The 21,603-nt window shown below is 34.1% G+C and overlaps 1 protein-coding gene across 3 annotated transcripts; it reads right to left on the bottom strand.

Annotated features, from left to right (window-relative positions):
- Positions 1-213: 213 nt before the first annotated feature.
- Positions 214-21,380, bottom strand: LOC142358698 (uncharacterized). Of its 3 annotated transcripts, none has more exons than XM_075410233.1 (8): positions 21,203-21,380; positions 20,714-20,909; positions 15,247-15,483; positions 13,343-14,167; positions 12,981-13,041; positions 5,788-5,838; positions 4,069-5,705; positions 214-459 (listed from the first exon to the last, which is right to left on the bottom strand). In XM_075410233.1, the coding sequence occupies exons 2-8, from the start codon at positions 20,825-20,827 to the stop codon at positions 391-393; spliced, it is 2,994 nt and encodes a 997-aa protein (XP_075266348.1). In that variant the 5' UTR covers positions 20,828-20,909; positions 21,203-21,380; the 3' UTR covers positions 214-390. The 3 variants fall into 3 exon arrangements, with proteins under 3 accessions (XP_075266348.1, XP_075266340.1, XP_075266357.1); XM_075410225.1 differs by having other exon boundaries at positions 21,239-21,380; XM_075410242.1 differs by having other exon boundaries at positions 20,714-20,904; positions 21,239-21,380.
- Positions 21,381-21,603: the final 223 nt, after the last annotated feature.

The raw sequence follows: 21,603 nt of genomic DNA, 5'->3' as shown, positions 1-21,603 counted from the left end.
AATGTTCGGGTCTTTCCCTTTACACCCCCCCCCCAAATATAGCCCCTCATTATGGTATAAATACCATGATTGGGGGATAGGTTATACTATCACAAGCTGGGGTTGGGGGGGGCTATAACGGGAAAGACACGAATGTTCTACTGTTGCTATGTGACGTCATTTTACCAATCCAATGAGAAATGAAAAAATCTGTAAACTCCAAAATGACAGATAAAACGTTAAAAAAAATTGTATTCAGCCAATATAGCTGCATGTGTAAATCCCAATATGTTTAATATGATTCATCTAAGCATTTGTGCATGTGTGTCAAATCTTTTTTAGCTAAATATCTATCTATTAATTCACATGATTTCGGCATTAGTTTCCCAAAAGTGACTCATTTGGTGGGCGCTAATTGACCAGTCCACTAAGCATCTTTCTTATCCGTCGCTTCTCTTCAAAAGTCTTCGCGTTCTCAAGCTGAAATGCAACAGAATCATAGTAGGCAAAAAAGCAACTGAATAGATACATTGGTGTTGCCGTAAATAAAAGATTAGCAGCAACACACACGATTTTTTCTGAGGGTCGTTAAATTTAAGACAATGTACAAAAGCTAACTATTCAACAAACATTTGATTTGTTAAGAACAAATCAAATTGTATTTAGCAGATCAAATTAGTTGAATCCAGGCATTTACATCAACATACAACTCCTGTTTTCAAAATTTGATGACAAACTGGACTAACGAAATATTTTCACAGGCTACTATGCATGTCTTTGTTTGTAGGCAAGTTAAGAAAATACAATAGAACGCCCGTTCTTTGTAAAATATGTTAAGAAGGGACAAGAATCTTGAAACCAGGTTAACTGTGGGTATTATCAACTGATTGTCTTACATAATAAGTTAGGCAAGAATGTGAATATTCAGGTTGTAAACAAAAGTGGCGCTTAGAGTCAACTGACCGACAACAGTATTTATAAACAATGGCAGGGCAGAAACAGTTTTTCATTCACATAACTTTTGGATTTTTTCCGCTTGAGCCCCCAGTTTAGTGAATAAATACTATTTGCACCCCCCCCCCCAACGCACGTGCCATATTTTTACAAAAAGGTTCACTGCGTAATAGCACGTGCTCTGTAACTGGGAGGGCATAACGCACTGGGGGGGCCAGAAAATGAAAAGATCCGGATTTATCCCTTTGGGCCTCCCAGTACGTTATGAAGCCTGCAAATACTGACCACGTGCCATTACATAGTAAAGTAATTTATTTTGTAAGAATATGGCCCGTGGAATTGTGGGCGCAAAGTATGAACCCACCAAACTGTAAAATCACAGGTAAAACTTAAAACAGAACACTAAAAAAAATTGCGTTCAGCAAATATTGCTGCATGTGTAAATTTCAATATAGTTAATTTGATTCATCTAAGCATTTGTGCTCGAGTGTCAATTATGTTTAGCTAAACATCTGTCTATTAAATTCACATGATCTCGGCATAATTGTCTCAAAAGTGAATCATTTGGTGGGCGCTAATTAACCATTCCACTAAGCAACTTTCTGATCCGCCGTTTTTCCTCAAAAATTTTGTCTTGCTCAAGCTGAAATGGAACAGAGTCATAATAGGCAAACCTCAATTGAACATATACATGGGTGATTGTCGAGAATTATAAAAACCGTGACCAACTTGAAAAACTTATGTTGATAGTTAGCTCGTCACCCTAGTGGTAAATTTAGCATAATCCGCATAATCCAGCAAAGTCCTGCAAGATTCTTGCAAAATAGGGAAACACAAAACAGAACCAATAAAATTTTGATTAAAATAATTTAATATAAAACTGATTTTTTTGTCTGCCTGTTTGAGTGACTTTAAATTCCCGTTTCAACATTTGGTCTCCGATATTCAGAAAAAGTGCGGAGTCGGAATAGTTTTGTTGACAAAAATATCCAACGCGTGGTCAATGGGGCTTCCGGTTAATCTTGTTTTTCTGCGCGCCAAAAAATCTGATCCACCAATTAAAATGTATATAAACCATTAGCAGCGACACATTCAATTTTTTTAAAGGATGGTTAAATTTAAGACAATTTATAAAAGCTAACAATTCAATAAACATTTGATTTGTTAAGAACACATCAAATTGTATTTAGCAGATCAAATTAGTTGAATCCAGGCATTTACATCAACATACAACTCCGGTTATCAAAATTGGATGACAAACTGGATTAACGAATTATTTTCACAGGCTACTATGCATGACTTTGTATATAGGCAAACCAAGAAAATGCAATAAAACGCCACGTCTTCGTAAAATATGTTAAGAAGGGACAAGAATCTTGAAACTTGATTAACTGTGGGTATTATAAATTGATTGTCTTACATAATAAGTTAGGCAAGAATGTGAATATTCAGGTTGTCAACAAAAAAGGCGCTTAGAGTCAACTGACCGACAACAGTTTTTAAAAGAACTGGCAGGGCGGAAACAGTTTTTCGTTCAAAGATTTATTGGACCTTTTCCGCTTCCCCCCCCAGCTTTGTGGATGCATATTATTTGCACACTCCAGACGCACGTGCAATATTTTTTACATAAACGTTTCCTGTGTAATAGCACGTGCTCTGTAACTTAGGGAGCATAACGCACAGGGGGCACAAGCGCAAAAAACTGAGTTTTTTCCGTTTGTGCCCCCCAGTACGTTATACACCCTTAAAATACAGAGCGCGTGCCATTACATAGTAAAGTAATTTAATTTGTAAGAATTTGAAACGTGGGCTTGGGGCAAAAAAAATATGAACTCACTAAGCTGGGGGCATAAACAGAAAAGATCCCTGTAATTATTTGAAGCAATCAATTAATCGTTTTTTTACTGAGCAGATGTTCTTCTCTTAACAAATAACAACCTCTATAACGAAAAAAAAGCCTCTTACAAGCGCCTCTACAAAATCGAAAAGACATGATAATCGAAAAGTAATGATTAAGATTTCAAATCTCGTTGAGAAGGAAGCAATATGAAATGTAACTTTCATTTCATAACCAAGCTGACCCTTACTTCTTTCAAGAAAATTGAAACAAATTTTGAAATTTATTTAAAAGTTTTTTAAAGTGGGAATACGATTTCAAGAAACAAGTACTCAGCATAGTGCACAATTTTTTTTAAAAAAAAACACTGAATTTTCAATTGAGTATAAATAGGTCAGGTAACCTAAAAAAACACAAATGGCAGCGTAAAAACACAAATGGCAGCACATAAATTATAAGTAAATTAGAAGTAACAGATAAAAAGTTTTCTTATCTAAATAGAATAAACAAATTCTACACACCCATGTGAGAATACAAACTCACAAATGAAGCGTTAGTTAAACCTAAAAGTCTTCCGAGAAGCATTGCCGACAATGTTTCCCATTGTGTCCTTCTGAAATTGTTGGAAAAAGTGGTTTTTGAAGACTTTTTTAACCCGCCTGTTTAATTCATTCCCCTTTAATCTTTTTTCAAGACAATTATTAATTGAAAAGCCTCTTCTGATGACACTTTTGTCCAGCCATGATGTTTTTGACCTCTCTTCAAAAAAAATAGTTTTTGTTCTTGAATGTCTGTAAAACTTATAAGTTGGCAAGCTAAGTCCTGTTCTTCTCCGGAAGGCAGGTTTCTTATATGTCAATTTGTTCTGTATTCAAACAATTGTTTAATTGGCAGTATCAAATTATCTAGTTTGATACTAAGTGAAAAATTGTCAAATCGGTGAAAGTAACAGGCTTCTACTACCCAATTAAGTTGTTTTTCTAAGGTTGTCAGAAAGTTGGGAAATGAAAAATTAACACTGTTCTGTTACACTGTTGTAGGTTGATTTTTTGCAAATATTACAGTAGATGAGTTGTTTGTGATAGAAAATTAGGGGTCAAATCATTGAACTTTCGATAGACAATTTTTTGATCCTGGGACTTTTGCTGTTGTGAAGCTTAGTTAAAGTTGCATATACAAGAGCCTAATGTTAGAAAAATGAATCTAATCTTATCCTATCTTGATTACCAGGCGTGACTGAAAAATGTGACAGAAAATCAAGCGCGATAAACTGAAAATAGTTTTTTTGTAAAAAATACCTGGTATTTCAGTGCCTGAACAGTATTCTCCCCATTATTATGTTCTGGTGCCAATTTGTTCACTCCATTCTGAACTCTGAACGATTTAGATTTCTTCACATTCGTTTGTTGCTCGTCTTTCGGCTCAGATACCAACTTGATAACATGCAGAGAATTGCTTCGAGAGCTCTTCACGGGTTCGCTCTGTAGCAAATTTGTTTTTTCGGGTACAATTGTCGTAATGTTTACATGATAGGGACTAATGGACGTATCTGATTGGTCAACGAATCGAGTCGACGATGATGATGAAGACGCCGATTCCCGAGACGATGGTTCGGAACTTTGTACCGACCGCTCGCTCGGGTCCGCGACTTCAAAGTCAGGGTCACAAAAATCGGACTTGAAAGAGTAAACAACAGCTGGTGTAGATGAAACTAAATTAATATTTTCTGAAACACTATTATGGGGTTCCTGGGTTCTTTTTGACCTCCCAGATAGCCTTAATTGAGTATTTGAAACCACATTGTCGGGAAATTGTGAGTTAGATTTGGTTTTTCTGTGAAATTCTGTTTGCCGGTTTTTGCGGTTTGGTGTTTCTGGGTAATTGGGCAAAAATAACGGGTTTTCTTCAACTCTCTTGACAGCTGGCGCCTCAATATTTACTTCAATATCTTTTTCTTTAAATTCGGTCACAATATACTTCGACCTCATGTCGTTTTTGAACGCTCTGGTCATATTGGGTGAATTTTCAGCGTATAGTGCCTGCTCGAAGTTAGGATACGTCTGCAAGTCCGCAAAACGCGCGCGTTTTTTCCTACTCTGAGATCCGGTGACGTAAATTCTCTGCGGTTTCGAGGCTTTGCTTAAGTTGTAAATTGCACATTTTTCAAAAGTCTTATTTTCAACTGAAGTGCAGCTTTCCAACGATGAATCTACGCTTTCGGATTCACTGGTTCTGCTTTCAATTTGTGCCCTCTCAGCGGGTAAAGTTTGAACTTCTTCCTTTTTCTGAAAAGTTGGTTCGTTTTGCCTGACGTCAATTAGTTGCGGTTCATTTACAACTGTTTCCGACGATGATGATAATTGTACAGCTGATGGTAAAATGTGAACGTTCGCTCGATAGGATCTGTTTAACTTGCAGCTATTAGCAATATCGTAGCATTCATTTTGCAACTCAATTCTTTCACATTTTGAAAGCGATTGATCTTGAACGGTCAATGAAAATTGTTCGCTAGCAGCGTTGCTGAAATCTTCATTTTTATTTAAGCTAAGTTGTTCAGCTGCCGAGGGAGTTTGATCGATTGCCGATGAATTTGAGGAGCACAGGTGTCCTTTTTCCCAATCAGGCACGCGCAATCTAATTTTTTTCGACTTGTCAATGCATGACAAACTGCTAATGACGTCAGAGCATACAGAGGAAGCTCTCTCTAATTTGATTGGTTGCTCAAATGTCACCTGAGCTGTCTGCATGATTTCTTCCGTTTTTATTGAATCTATTTGACCTTCAGAAGCGCTAACTGGTGGCATCGCCAGATTAGAAGCACCAGAGTTTATTTGTTCGGACGAAAGCCGGTCAATTTTAGTAGAGTCGTTTTTGTTGTCTTTATCTCGCGGGATTCGTTCAGAATCTGGTTCGGTGCTGTATCTGCGCTCCCGTTCTACAAAAAAATATCATGAATAACAATTTTTGATATAGAGCTTTTTGAGAATTACGTGATAAATAAAAGTAAAGAAACGTACCGACAAACTTGTAGAAAATATTGGGACAACTTCGTGAGATAGAATCGTCACCTAAAAGAACAATCTTTACCTATACCACCAGTGGATAATGAAAAATAAATAAATTTATGCACATCTCTTCCAGTGAGATACTAAGTGATCAGATACTAATTGGTTTAAAAGCGTCCCTGTAGTCTTAACGAAAGTATTAATGATGCTTATAAGTTTTGGCAATCTCTTGTCACACCCGTTTTCCCGTTTTCATTACGATCAGTTTTTTATTATTGTCAACTTTCATGAAGAATTTAGCATTAAACTGAATAAAATGTATAAACTGAATGCAAATTTTATTCTACCATAATTTCTGCTCACAATAATTGCTGCTCAAAATTTTATTCTACTCACAATTATGCTTCCATTTACAAAAATGCGATTAGTATTTCATAAAACGATAATAAACTTTACCTCGAATAAAGTTCTCAACACCTGATTTAGGGAAAAAAATTACTCAAACTTGCCTTGTTCAGCTTTTTTCTTAAAATTGGATACTTTATATGACAGCAGAACTACGGCAAAGTTATACGTCAAAAAATTTAATGTCATTGAATAATTTTTTTGCGAATTTCATATGATGAGATTGGAGTAAAATACATTTCAGCTTCTTGCGAATGAGTTCATTTTCAAGAAATAAGAATGAGTTCATTTTCAGAGATTTTATGCAATTTCGGTCTATCGTGATTCATATTTCTAAAACAATATATTTCAGCAAATTTTTGCCATTTTATTTTAAAGCGAATCGCTAAAGTCACCCAAGTGAACAAAAAAATACACAAAGTGATTAATTACATCCACTAACTGAGGTTTGCACAAATTGCGTAGGTAAAATGCACAAAGTGCGTAGTTAAACACTATGATCAGCAGACACATTGTTGGCAAGATAGAACCAAACGCTTGGAACCGAACATTCAAACCTCTAACTAGTTTAATGATACATTAGAAGGCAAGATATTAATTAGTTGGCAGTATAATTATTCAATCATGAAATTTAATTTTCAGAAAAACAAGGCGGCTCGTTAATGTGCGTTCGCACATGATGTTCCGACCCGAGCTCATCTACATTTTTGACTTAATTGTCAACCAAACGAAGAGATAACAAAAATAGATGTTTGAATTTTAAAAAAATGCTTCAAAACCTAACTACAAATTGAATTACATAATGCCATTTCTCATTTCAGCGCTCACGAGATCTACCGATAAAAAGACTACGAGAGAATACAGCAAACAACAAAATATGCAAAAACAAAATTTTCACAGCAGAAACCAAATATATAAAATTTTAAAAGCACCCAGTAACAACGTCAAAATGCAATCAGATAAAACCTTAACTCCACAAATTTAGTTTTTGCTAACTATACAGCAGATGTATGTTTTTCATAATGAGATTAGGTAAAAAGTTGACATAGAGAAGAAAATGAGGTTAAAGTCAAAGATCAATCAACATTTCTTAAACCAAATAATTTCAAAAGTCTAAAAAATCTTTAAATTTTTAACAAAATAATTCTTGATGAATTTAATAAAAAGTCAATATGAAACTAATGGGACCTGTTATTGCTAAGACTAAACTATAGGAAGGAACTAAACACGCAGAAAATCTCAAAAAAAACCAACAATTTACACAAAGAAGCAGAAAATCTCAAAAAATTACCAACAATAACATAAATTATTGAAGCCATTAAAATCATTAGCTATTATCTGAATTTTATTTAATTTTTTTTCAGTTTACATTTATACTTATTCAGCTAAAATTATACTGAAAGAGAAAAGAAACTCGTTCATTTGGGCCACATTTGAAAATCATTGGGATCTGTTATTACCTGAATAAGCTAAAAGAAGAGAAAAAAAGAAACACAAATACACCATTCACAATATTTTTTATGAAAACGCATAATGTCCACCAAACAAAACATCAGTTACGACATAATATTAGTAGATAAGTTGTTTTTTGAAATTCAAGGAATTGGAGTGGACTTCTCAATGACGAGAATAAGTTGACGAAAAGAACAAAAAAACTGAAAAGTTTGAAAAATCTTTGAAGATGTATAATATCATAATTTTTACGACTATTGGCTTTAAACTCATTACAGGTTTATGGGCAACATTACAGGTTTATGAGATCGATCAGAATTTCACGGCTACCTAAAAATAAAAAAAAAGCAAAAACAGAAAACTCACAAAAATTAAGCGAGAAAAGTTTCAAAGCCATTAGAGAATGAACTTTTCAGTATAAACTCTTTTATTTTCATTTATTTTTTAACAGCAAGATGATTGTTTCTATTGTTACAAAATGACTTGAAAAGCAACAAATATAAACAAAGATATTAAAACAACGAAGTTTTTTGGAAAAGCCCTAGTATCAAAGACATTAAATTCAATTAATTTCAACGGAGTTAATTAAATACACTAAACTCTGCCTCGATGAAATAGCAATCATAGGTTTCATTTATGTGACATCAATAATTCATCACAATAAGTCCTATGGCAAAGAAAAAATACATCAAAACCACGAAATTTTTGAGAAAACCCGTAGTATCAAAGCAATAAAATTCTACAGCTTTCAACGGAAGGCATTTAATACGCTCAATTATGCCTAGATGATGTAACAACTAGAATTTTTGTCATTCAAAAGTTATCAATAAGACATTACAACAAGTCATTGACTATGAAAACAACAACAAAAACGGGCAAAATCCAAAAGTTCGGTAGAAAATTGAGAGAAGAAAGTGTCGAAGCTATTTAAACCATAAGCTTTTTTCTCTGAAAACTTTTTCAACGATCCATTGATCGTCTTCACTGAGCCAATGGGAGCTATCAAAATTAGGATAAGTTAATACGATTTCAAAAGGACCCAAAATTACCAGAAAAATCCAAAAATTATAAAAATTATGAAAACTCGTGCACCGAAGTAAAAAAAAAAACAATAGTTAGAAGACAAAACCGCTAACTAGATAAATTGTTGTTCATGTAAGAAAAGCAGTTCTTTTATTACCGAGACTGACTTACAGTCAACGGAAATAAGCTTAAGATTGATTTATGTTCAAAAAAATTTCAAAAAAAAGAATATTTTAAAGTCTTAACAGCCATTAAACTCAAAAGCTTTCATGAGAATTCAATGAATACGCTCAGCTATGCCACGAGGTGAATAGGTGGATGTTATTCATGTCTAGGTAATCACTAAGACATCACAATATGTCTTATGACTATGAAAAAAAAAACAACAAATACAGGCAAAAACAAAAATTTCTTTAGAAAAATGGGAGAAGAAAATGCTGAAGCCATTTAAACCATATTGTTCTCCCAGAAAAATATATCTATGATCATTTGGACGTCTTCACTAAAGGAAGATGTAGCCATCAATATCAGGATATCGTGATAAGATTTCAAAATTACCCAATAAAACGAAATGTCCAAAAAAATTTTAAAAAAATTTTAAATCTTGTGGCATTGAAGACGTATAACCAATAGTTATTTGATAAAGCCGCCAATGAGATTAACTTATGTTGCAGTGGTATGAAGGAGTTCAATCCTGTTTTTACTGAGACGAACTTACAGTTCACAAAAATAAGTTTATGATTTACTAATTTTTTAAAAAAAAATCGAAAATTAATTTTCAAAGTCTTAACAGCCATTAGCTGTCCACTCACAGCACTAGATAGGTTCATTTAATGCTCATTAGCAAATCTATTGCACCTTTAGTCAACAAGTTTAAGCCATAGGATTATAAAACTTTAGTAAAACCTCAAAAAATATTTCAAAATTTCATTTGAAATTACGAAATTTGAGATACGAATCCAAAAAAAAACATGAGCGATCCCTTTGAAACAAATTTTTTGTTCATTGGGCTTCATCTGATCGTAAAAGAGGTTTGTCATTAATGAAACTTCGATATTAAAAGTGTCTAGTAGTCTCTAGGTGACTTGAAAAAACAAAAAAATTTTTTTAAAAAAAAAACAACAAAATTTTCTAAAAAAAGAGCTCCCAAACGTAATTCGAATTTTTTTTTATATTAAACTTCCCTCTAAGACTAGAACTAGTCTTTATTATCTCCTTTCGTCTATTAAAAAACTAAAATTGATTAAATTTTTGGCGTGAAATCTAGTTTTGAATTAAATTTTTCGTAGAAAAAACGTTAATTCGAACGAAAATTACGGTAAAAGTGAACAAAAGTGAACCAAATATCAAGTGTTCACATGAAACTTTAAACCTCGATTACTCCTCGAAAAAACGAAATTCTAAAAAATCTTTTTAATTTCGAATTCTACGCTGGACGAGCTTTTTAATGATACTATGCACATTTCTCTACGATGAACATATCGGTCGGCCAAAATTCACGGAACAAAAAAAACCCATTTGAGTATATAGTTCCTCCGCCCACAAGTGGGGTCGGAACAATAATTCAATAAACGTCCTACGACTTTTACGGGAGCCATGAGAACAAAACAGATATGGAACAAACAAATTTAAAAGGATTCAATTAATGATGTTTAGTTCTGGAAATATTCTTTAGGAACTTGTTTTTAGATCAATTTTGTAAACACAATTTCTGAAATTATTTTGTCGTCATTTGTTCTCAAAATTTTTTGAACTGAGGAGTAGTTAGGTTTTTGAATATAAACATTGATGCTCTCATATTAAGAAAAGGAAGTCTTTTTCAAAGACTTCCTCCGATTTCCCTGCATGAGAAATTCATGCCATGAAGAAGCCTTGGTTTCTTTTTTATTAGTGCCTGAAGCAGAAGGACTAGATTTAATGAAAAGATTATTGAAATGAACTTGCTGTCTTTTGGGTCACATCAGTGCAGTTTTAAGAATTGCTGACATTTAATGAAACCTCTCACACAATTTTCCTCAACTAACTAAAGTTGGAAGAAACTATGGTTTGTACGTAACATTCAACAAATGCTCCTGGAAATCACAAGAAAAAATTTCAGCAAAAATAAGAAAAAATTTGTTCCTGTTTTCGTTTGAGAGACAAGGAGATGATTGACTCGTCTGCTTCAAAATTAGATTTTGCAGATATACCCCCTCTTCCGACATGGAAATTTAATCATTCGGAAGCATAAACTCAAAATGTTGTTAGATGATTCTAATCTTAGGAATTAAGAAATTCTCTGGCGTTTCTCAGTTATATTATTTGCAAAGATATTAATAAAATTTGAACAATTATTGGAAGAGTATTTGTTTAGGCACGAGCTGACACATTTAAAATATATTTCAATATATAAATCATAGTTTTCTTCTTAATCCTATTAGTTAAGAGGCTCAGAGAACGTGGCATGGCAGTCTTCGTTTTTTTTTTCTAATGCAAACACAGACTTTTAATTGTGTCGGTTTTGTACATTTTTGTCCAAAAATCATTCAAAAATTTTTAAAATCATAAATTTTTTAAATTGAAAGAACTAAAATTGTTATGGCAGACTTTAGTTTAAATAATTCCATAAGATTGTTCTCGCATTGACAAGGATCGTATTACTTTCAAATTTAAAATATTTTTGCACAGATAATTTTTTTTATTGACAGCGATTAAGAAGTCCTAAGATATACTTGAGGTTACTCTATGCAAACATTATTTCGTATTTGAACCAGACACAAATTTCATGATTTGACATATTCATATATTTTTCTGATCACATTGAAATTGTTTTGTGTACCAACATTGCCAATTGACACATTTGTGGAATACTAAATTGTGGCACACTGTAGAACTAAATAAAACATAGTGCAATATACCCAGAAAAGTATCATTTTTTAACCACAATAAAACATTTTGTGGACTAAAATTACCTTCAATGACTGCATTCAACTAGAAAAAGGCGCAGATTCTGCTTTAAATATTTTTCAGTGAAATCAATGTTTTAAAATGTTGGGGATAGTACCTTGACATTATTTTCATATTTTCAAATTTTGCGGAATTCAGTAAAATCTGCAAAGTTTGGCAATTTTACGTGTATTTAGCAAATAAAATTAGTCAAATATCTCTAAGACTATATAATGTCTGGGAAATTTGACCAGAGTCCCATCCACAGTCTTCATGTTCTTATCAAAGCAATCTCTGCCGTCTGATCAGAGCTCCGCCCAGAATCTGAATAACCTGACAATAGCGTTGTCTGGAGGCAGGAAAATTTTGTGGCACGATATAGAACGTCTGAACAGAGCCCTTTCCAGAGTCTGTACTGTCTGATCTTAAATATTTTCAGAGTCTGAAATTCTGTTCAGAATCAAGATGGTCCAGCCAAGAAAACAACCAGTCCCCCACAGAAAATAAAAGATAATTAATCCCCAAGGGGACTGTTTTCTGAAGAGCACTTCCCAATATTACTTGATAAACATCAAAACGAGGCTAAAGACAGCGTTCGTAATTGAAGTTGAGCTGAGAAATTTTTTGTCAAGAGCTAACATTTTTCACTGAAGAACTCAAAAACCATATACATCAAACTACGTTTATATAAAAGAATGCATGCATTTTACCAATGATTACTGTTACTTCAACGGTTAAAAGTGTCAGTCGGGGAATCCCCATGTGAGACCAAAGTCAGTCTGGTATCATAAGTGCGCAACTCATGTTATTCTGGCAGTTCCAGTTGGCAACTCAAGTAAGTCTGGCAAATCATTTTGCGAACCAAGTGTTTCTGATACTCCCATACGCGACGCGAGTCAGTCTGATCAGAGGTTGCCTAGCTCGAGCATATCATCCTGGATATAGCTCTGCATCGTTCTGTCAAAATCTGTATGTTTTCCGTTCATATTTTATTATAAATTTCAGTTAATGATTTATTCTGCTCCGTGTTTAAGTCCAAAACTTTTCTCTATTCAATTCTCATGTCAATATGGGCGTCATTTAAGAGTGGATTCGTTCAGTTTGTGTTACGGACTAATGGCGAACCGCACAGTGGTATGAGCTGCATGTCAGAACACTTTGCAAATTCAACTTGAGAAGCGGATCAACTTGCATGTTTGAAATGTGGCAGAACATAGGGGCAGATCTAGCAAGCGTGTGTTTCAAGATGAGTTCGGTTATTCCTGCGTCCTTTAATTTGGCAAAAAATATCCTACTAAAACCCGGTTCAATACTTCTTATGATTCATTTTTTGAGCAAGGTGAAATTTTGTTCACCTAAATTTCAGTCCTCATAATTTGAAGAGTTACCGAATTCCTCACCTGTAATTTCTGTTAAATCCAGCGCGTTGTTTAATTTCTTCCTCTTGTAGCCAGATATCTTCTGAAAAAAAACAAAATCCAATTAATTATTTAATTTAGGACTGCTGGATAGTACTCTCGGTGCAAAATTAATGGAAAAAACTGACCAAAGATGCCAGGTTTTAAAAATTATAATTCTTGTATATTTTAAGAAGGCGTGTTAATAGTTATAAGCCAAAAAGGACCAAAAATATTTTTTAATAATTCAAATTCTCTCCAGAATACAAAGTTTTTTCCATCTAGGCATCTCGGCACAGTATATCAAATTTCGTTTCAGTGGTCCAAGAAAAAGAAATGATGACTTATTAACTTCAATCACGCACCTGTGGGAAACTGAGGGGACTTGTCTGCGGGTTAGAAAGCTTTGTGAACAATGCGTCAGCTGAAGAACTAGTTATTGGTTTATAACTGCAGCCATCATTTGAACCTGAGATCAGATTATTATTCTGAGTTTCCTCCTTTTCATCATTTATTGCACTTTGCTTGAGATTTAGAACCTGAGGTGATGTATCATTGTCTTCACTCGTCAAAAGCTTCCGGCATTTAGCACACAGAATTGGGTTCGAGTCTGACTCTGGGCGACTTTCTTTTCTCGTTTTTCCCTTGTAGAAAAAGGGAACGGTAAGCTGGGCCGCTGTTGGAATTTCAGAGTTAACGTCTACTGTTGAAAAGCCGCCCATAATTGGTGCCAAATTTGTGCTGAAAAATTTTTCTTTCTTTGAGTTTGCTCGGGAAACTTTGGCACTAGCGAACAAAGCTGGCACCGCGCTCGTTTTCCGACGCTGCGACAGACTTCGCTCGGCGTTCGGCGATGGAGTTTCGTCTCGACTTCTGGTTTTGGTCTGCACTTCGGGTTCTAAATCAAAGCTGATGTCGTGTTCGTTCAGAGTCGTGTTAAGGAGCCGTTCCTCGTTCGTTTCTTTTAAAGTGTAAGTTGAAGCGTATTTTTCGTGCTCGGATTTCGCGCTTAAAAGAGATCGTCCTCTTTCAGCCAACTGGTTAAGTGCAGTTTTGCGGTGGCCATAATTGAGCGACTCGGATCTGGGGATTTTTGAGGAGTTGGCTGCTGTTTGATACCTCATAGGTCTCTCTGACGTCATAGTTGAGTTGACCCGTTGAAGACCTGAGACTTGTTTGCGTGTAGTTCCCTATAAACAATTTCATTCACCAAAATTAATAGTTCATTATTTAACTAATTACAAAGAGTTAAATTGTTGAACTGAAAATTTGTGAACAGGCTATAATAGACAATACAATCGCTAGGAAAAGACAGTTTGAATTGCCGAAATATTCAAAGAATTGATTTTAGTTGATAAAAAATTGGGGGTAGACCATTCTTGTGAACAATATCCATGAAGTATATGGTTACGAACAAAAATGTCGTATATGATCTTGCTAGGCTTGCCAAGAACATTCTTCTATAGCATAATGTCTCACATGGTTCTATAAATGTGAATGGTCTTGAATATGGTTGTCAAAGTCCCATTAAATTTTTTTGATATTTCTTAATGAGCGCACTGTGTGTTTGTTTGTACAGTTTTTCTGTAATATTTTTTCAAGAGGTTTATTTTCAGGTAAATAATAGCCGGGTTAACATAGACAGTATACTCTATATTGCTAATATATATATATATATATATATATATATATATATATATATATATATATATATTTGTGGCTTCAGTTAACTAATTCAAGACCCAAAAAATTAATATTAGCCTTATAGAGTATACTGGCAATGGTAACTGGGCTACCATATACCTGAAAATAAACCTCATGAAAAAATATTACCGAAAAATATTACAGCTTGAATTGATCAAACGCGCACTGAAGTAAAATTTTTGATGGATTCATTCATTGGGATGCTTATTTATGGAACTTACTTATGTATGGGACATGACTGTTTTGTCCTGACACATAAGAACTAATTGTTCAATTCTCAAACTGAAAAAACTCTCGTAAATTTAGGAAACAAAGATAGCTAGCTGCATGTAGCCTTTAACTAATTCTATGGGACTTTCCGATGCAAAAAAAGTATTCACGTAAAATTTTTTGTTGTTGGCCAACAGTACGTTTAATGATCACAGCTATAAAATGAGTTACACTACTCGGGGGGGGGGGGAAGGAAAAGGGTGCATTATGACCTTAACACAAGACCTTAGGCAAGCCTGTAATATCGTACAAAAGAAACCTGAACCAAATCGGAAATACAGAAAAACAGCTCAACCTTAGATTTGAAATGACTCTCTTTATCTTCAGCCGGCCGAATTTCTTTTTCCGCTTCTCTCGTGTTCCCAGAGTCCACGTGTGTCTTTTCCTCTTGTTGTTGTTGTTGTTGTTTACTCTCCCCTTTCTCCTTTGCTTTTTGTGCGTCTTTTATCACTCTCCTCAACTTGGTGGAGAGTATCTCCGCAAAGACCTCCGGGTAGAGAGCCAGCAAATCCACTGGATACCATTTGGAACGCTATAACAATGAAACCAACATTTTTTATCTAGCTTTGAACATTTGAATTTCATCTAAGTTTGGGTTGTAGAAATTCGCAAAACTAGTTAGCAAACTTTTGGGCGTTTCGTATTGGCAATATGTTGGCGTTTAATAGCTCTCGAATGAGAACCAATTATTTTTTATTGAAACACATTGTTCCAATTTTGCACATTTTCAAAGCCAGGAACATTCTTTTTATGGACAGTATTAACGGGTAATGGGTAATGAAAACCAAATACAGGCTGTAAAGCTTACCTCGCCAACAGGTCAATTTTCCTCAAAGCCCCATTGTTGAGATATAATGGTTTTCCCTAGATAAAAATTGAAAAAAAAAATCGGAGCGATAATCTTAAGGGATATCTTAGGCGAAAAACGCTGAAAATTGACTATCGCAACACTAGCCCTCCCCCCCCCCCCCCCCCCCCCCCCCCAAAGACTAGTCAGATGTTTTTTTGTCAAGGGGTAAGCAGCTGATCACAGAAGCAACACATTCGTATCCGGCAATGTCATACAAAAACCTTATAATTATTTTCTTTCCAAACTCTTCGTTTGGTTATTTGCTTATCTGAGAACAATTGTTAACCAATCCCTTAAAGGGGCATCAGAAAAAAAGATGCATTTGTAATAATCAAAAGCGATTTTCTTCAAATTCATCTTTAAGGCTGAAATTTTTAATCAAAAAAGACAACAAGGCGGCTCGTTAATGTGCGTGCGCACATGATGTTCCGACCCGAGCTCATCTACATTTTTGACTTAATTGTCAACCAAATGAAGAGATAACAAAAATAGATGTTTGAATTTAAAATAAATGCTACATTTTAAGTTAATTAAACACACTAAATTCTGCCTCGATGAAATAGCAATCATAGGTTTCATTCATGTGACATCAATAACTCATCACAATAAGTCGTATGGCAAAGAGAAATACATTAAAACCACGAAATTTTTGAGAAAACCCATAGTATCAAAGTCAAAAAATTCTACAGCTTTCAACGGAAGGCATTTAATACGCTAAATTATGCCTAGATGATGTGACGATTAGGATGTTTGTCATTCAAAATTTATCAATAAGACATTATAACAAGTCATTGACTAAGAAAACAACAACAAAAACAGGCAAAATCCAAAAGTTCGGTAGAAAATTGAGAGAAGAAAGTGTCGAAGCTATTTAAACCATAAGCTTTTTTCTCTGAAAATTTTTTCAACGACCTATTGAACGTCTTCACTAAGCCAATGGGAGCTATCAATATTAGGATAATGTAATACGATTTCAAAAGGAACCAAAATTACTAAAAAAAATCCAAAAAATATAAAAATTATGAAAACTCGTGCACCGAAGTCAAAAAAACCAATAGTTAGAAGACAAAACCGCTAACTAGATAAATTTTTGCTGATGTAGAAAAAAAGCGGTTCTGTCATTACCGAGACTGACTTACAATCCACGAAAATAAGCTTAAGATTGATTTATGTTCAAAAAAAAAGTAAAAAAATATTTTTAAAGTCTTAACAGCCATTAAACTCAAAAGCTTTCATAGAATTCGATGAATACAGTCAGCTATGCCACGATGTGAAAACAAGGATGTTTATGATGCCTAGGTAATCAATAAGACATCACAATATGTCTTATGACTAAGAAAAAAAACAACAAATACAGGCAAAAACCAAAATTTCTTTAGAAAAATGGGAGAAGAAAGTGTTGAAGCCATTTAAACCATATCTTTTTCTCAGAAAGTTTTATCTATGATCCTTTGGACGTCTTCACTAAAGGAAGATGTAGCCATCAATATTAAGATGACGTGATAAGATTTCAAAATGAACCAATAAAACCAAATGTCCAAAAAAAATTTTAAAAAATTTGAAATCTTGTGGCATTGAAGACGTATAACCAATAGTTATTTGATAAAGCCGCCGATGAGATTAACTTATGTTGCAATGGTATGAAGGAGTTCAATCCTGTTTTTACTGAGACGAACTTACAGTTCACAAAAATAAGTTTATAATTTACTAGTTTTAAAAAACTTTCGAAAATTTATTTTCAAAGTCTTAACAGCCATTAGCTGTCGACTCAAAGCACTAGATAGGTTCACTTAATGCTCATTAGCAAATTTATTGCACCTTTAGTCAACAAGTATATGCCATAGGATTATAAAACTTTAGTAAAACCTCAAAAAAAATCAAAATTTCATTTGAAATTACGAAATTTGAGATACGAGTCCAAAAAAAAATGAGCGATACCTTTAAAACAAATTTTTTGTTCATTGGGCTTCATTTGATCGTAAAAGAGGTTTGTCATTAACGGATCTTCGATATTAAAAGTGTCTCGTATTCTCTAGCTGACTTGAAAAAACAAAAAAATTGCAAAATTTTCTAAAAAAAAAGAGCTCCCAAACGTAATTCGATTTTTTTTTATATATTAAACTTCCCTCTAAGGCTAGAACTAGTCTTTATTATCTCCTTTGGTCTATTGAAAACCTAAAATTGATTTACTTTTTGGCGTGAAATCTCGTTTTGAATTAAATTTTTCGTAGAAAAAACGTTAATTCGAACGAAAATTACGGTAAAAGTGAGCAAAAGTGACCCAAATATCCAGTGTTCACATGAAACTTTAAACCTCGATAACTCCTCGAAAAAAAACGAAATTCAAAAAAATCTTTTTAATTTCGAATTCTACGCTGGACGAGCTTTTTAATGATACCACGCACATTTCTCTACGATGAATAAATCGGTCGGCCAAAATTCACGGAACAAAAAAAAAACCCATTTGAGTATATAGTTCCTCCCCCCCCCCACAAGTGGGGTCGGAACAATAAAATTTTGAGTTCTTGGTTCCTACAGCTACATTTCAAATATCTTATCTTAAATGTTGTAATAGAAAATTTTTATAGAATCGAGAAGCAACGTTGCCGTCAATTGTTTGAGCAAGCGCAAAATTATGGAGAATGATAACTTTTTATATATTATTTTTGAATATAGTGATAAAACTAGATTTACAAAAACGCAAACCTTTAAAGTCTTCTTACTGTACAATTACAAAAAAATTTTGATGCACTTTAATATTTTTATATTAAATTTTTATATGACAAACGCAATATTTGATTGTAGAAGTTGTAATTTTGTGTGATATGAAACGACAAAGTCATCAATTTTTATACTAATATTTTTAATCCCCAAAACTGTTCGGGTCAGGATTTTGTTTTTGTTTTCCAGATTCGCATTTGCAAAATAAATTGAGTATGTTTTCGATACAATGGATCATGCAAATTACTTTTTTAAGATTTGCACCAAATAAAAGTTTCGATACTGAACCAATGAATTTGAAGTCTAAACTTGAACGATTAATTAACTTTCATGGATGCCAAAACTTGAAGCCCCCCCCCAAGTTTTCCAGTAGAAATATGAAAACTTTCTGCTACAACTTGTCGTGTTTGTCAGAATTGCTTTGCATTGAGAGGAATTCAAAAGCATATATTTCTCGAATCTTTGCTCCTATCTAGCATCATTTTGCAGCAGTTTCCAGGAGATAAAACGATATTTTTCAATCCCGGCGGTTGCGCTCTGAGGCTTTCAACACTGAGCGACATTATTCAAATCTAGATAGTACTCAAATAAAATATTTGATTTGCAATAAATTTCTCTATGTGACGTACAAAACAATACTGGTTACACATGAACAGGGAACACTGTTTTTTTAGATCCAATGTTTTTAGGAATATTTATGAGCGAGATTTTGTCTACTAAGCATTATTTTAAAAAAATGTCTCTGTCCGAAATGATAATTATTAAACTAGTTTTTGTTTGGGAAATATGAGTTATTATCGTGTGTGTCTACTGGAACCTAATAAACCTGCATCAGAAAATTTTAAAAAACTCATGTGCTTATTCTGGCACCCTGGAGTTAAATTTTTTGGGAACATCCAAAATGGCTTTCTCGGTCCAATTCTCGTATCGAATAAAAAATATTTGGAAGCGAAAATTTAGGTTTCATGATAAGAGACCTGAACTAATAGACCGAGAAGAATTTCACAACAGACAAACATTTCATCTAAGCACCAACGGCGACGAGAATGGTGCGTCATATGAATGCTATGATCATTTTGTCCTTGACGATTTTTTTAAAATATGATAATCGTGTTATACCTACCATTACGGCCCAGAGGTACTCACTCAACCAAATAAAAAAAGTTTGCGGTTGCGCGTTGGTTTAATGTGAACTTTGGTATTGCATACTATACTTTAATATCTTGCAAAAAAAACATCCGAGAGCCCTCTTTTTTCCTCTCTAGAGAAAATTCTATTTGTTTATTCAAAATTTACTTACCAACCCCCTCTTTCCCAGCAACTTTTTTGATTAACTTTGGAAATGCTTGCGAATAAGTTTCTGATAGAGTGTTACAGATAAGGGGGTGTTTCCAAAATGGTCTAATTTTGTGGTAAAACGTGGATGATCATAAACTTCCTGTGAATGATTTTGTGCCTCATTGATATTTCAGACATTACATGAATCCCCTCATTTATGTTTTGATCCAATTTTTGTAGTGAAAGCCTGGATGTAATTGTTGTAAGTAAAGTTGAGTTGATGTAATTGCAATCAGCGATGTTAGATTCCGCAAGCATGAATCACGCGCTATGCAAACGCTTCTTTAAGTCATGCTTTTCAGAGAAAGATTTATCTATATATTATTCTTCGCAGACAGAGACCTGTTAATAAATCATGCTTCGTAGACAAAAGTCCGTTAACAAAACAATCTGCGTAGACAAAGACCTTGTCGTCAATCTTTCTGCCCATTTAATAGATCAAAAAACCATTTAATTTATAAGAAAACCATTTAATAGATTAGATCATTCTGCGCAGACAAAGACCTGTTAATGAACCAGACTCGGCAGACAAAGACCAGGAACATGTTCTGCAATTTAACATGATCTGTGTTTCAAATGCCGTGACCAGCATTCTGGAAATCGTGAAACTCATTAAAAATATACAATGATTCTTGACGGAATAGGTTTTGTATAAATAATGCTTGATGAAGCTACAACAGAGATTATGAGAACTGATACAAAGCAATTTGAAAAACCTGATAAATGTAATTTGAGATTTCGAATTTGTCTTCTAATTGAGGACTGTCTAATATCATGCTTGAATGTCGGGGTATGGACCTGGGCGAACAAGACACAAAACAAGTGGTCTGTATTTTTTTGACACCGCACTCACCAGATAGTATCTTGGGTAGTCGGGGTCATCGTCATAGAGGAACCCATCAGCATCCTTCTTCACTTTTCTCGTTCCCCTGCTTCCCCTCCCACCCCCACTTTCACTCCCACTCATGATTGAGATTCTAATTCACTTCCTCACAGAACAGGAGTTGGTCAGATGTCATAATCCATGTCAGCAGTTTTTCAAATCTAACCTAATCGAACTCCGACGTTTATTTTTCCGAGATATTGCAAAAATTATGCAAAAATATTGTGGCGAAACGTATAATGTGGAAAGAAATCTTGAAAAAATAGTAGAAATTTTGAACCCTATTAGAGTCCAGAAGCTTACAATATGAGCGCTATCAGAACAAAGAACAGACTTGCAATTTTTAACAAGATTTGAACGGATAATGTCTTCTTTCAAAATCTTGAAGGGCGTAAAAATATTGGTGGTGTTCCTGGAACACAAACGTTATTCAAAAAAAATATCGGCAAGATATCCGACGGAGTTCGCCCAGGATAACAATGAATAAATGAAAACATAGTTGCGACTGTTCTTGTGAACGTTCTTATCAAAACTAAGTCCATTTTTAGCAAAGCCTTCGAACCAAACATTGTTTATGCGTTTACATACTTAAACGAGCGCTTTTCTTGATCTTATTATAGTTTTCAATTAAGTTTATAAATTTTGGCCGCTTAATTTTTTTGTTCGTGATATTATTAAAAACTACGCAAGAAATGTTGATTTGACTACGCAAATGTATAACAAAGCCTGTAGGCGTGAATCAAGCGCATAATATCTGCGCATTGGTTTAACAAAACTACATTTTGATTTTTTTAAATTAGTTGCGTATGTTTTTTATTGAACTATGACTTGCTGGTTCATAGATTAACAAATTAAAGAGG

The sequence above is a fragment of the Convolutriloba macropyga genome, chromosome 1 (genome assembly GCF_964194025.1).
Source record: "Convolutriloba macropyga chromosome 1, txConMacr16.3, whole genome shotgun sequence".
Taxonomy (NCBI): Eukaryota; Metazoa; Xenacoelomorpha; order Acoela; family Convolutidae; genus Convolutriloba; species Convolutriloba macropyga.
Note: the sequence above shows the minus strand (reverse complement) of the source record. Positions and strands in the feature narration are given on the sequence as shown.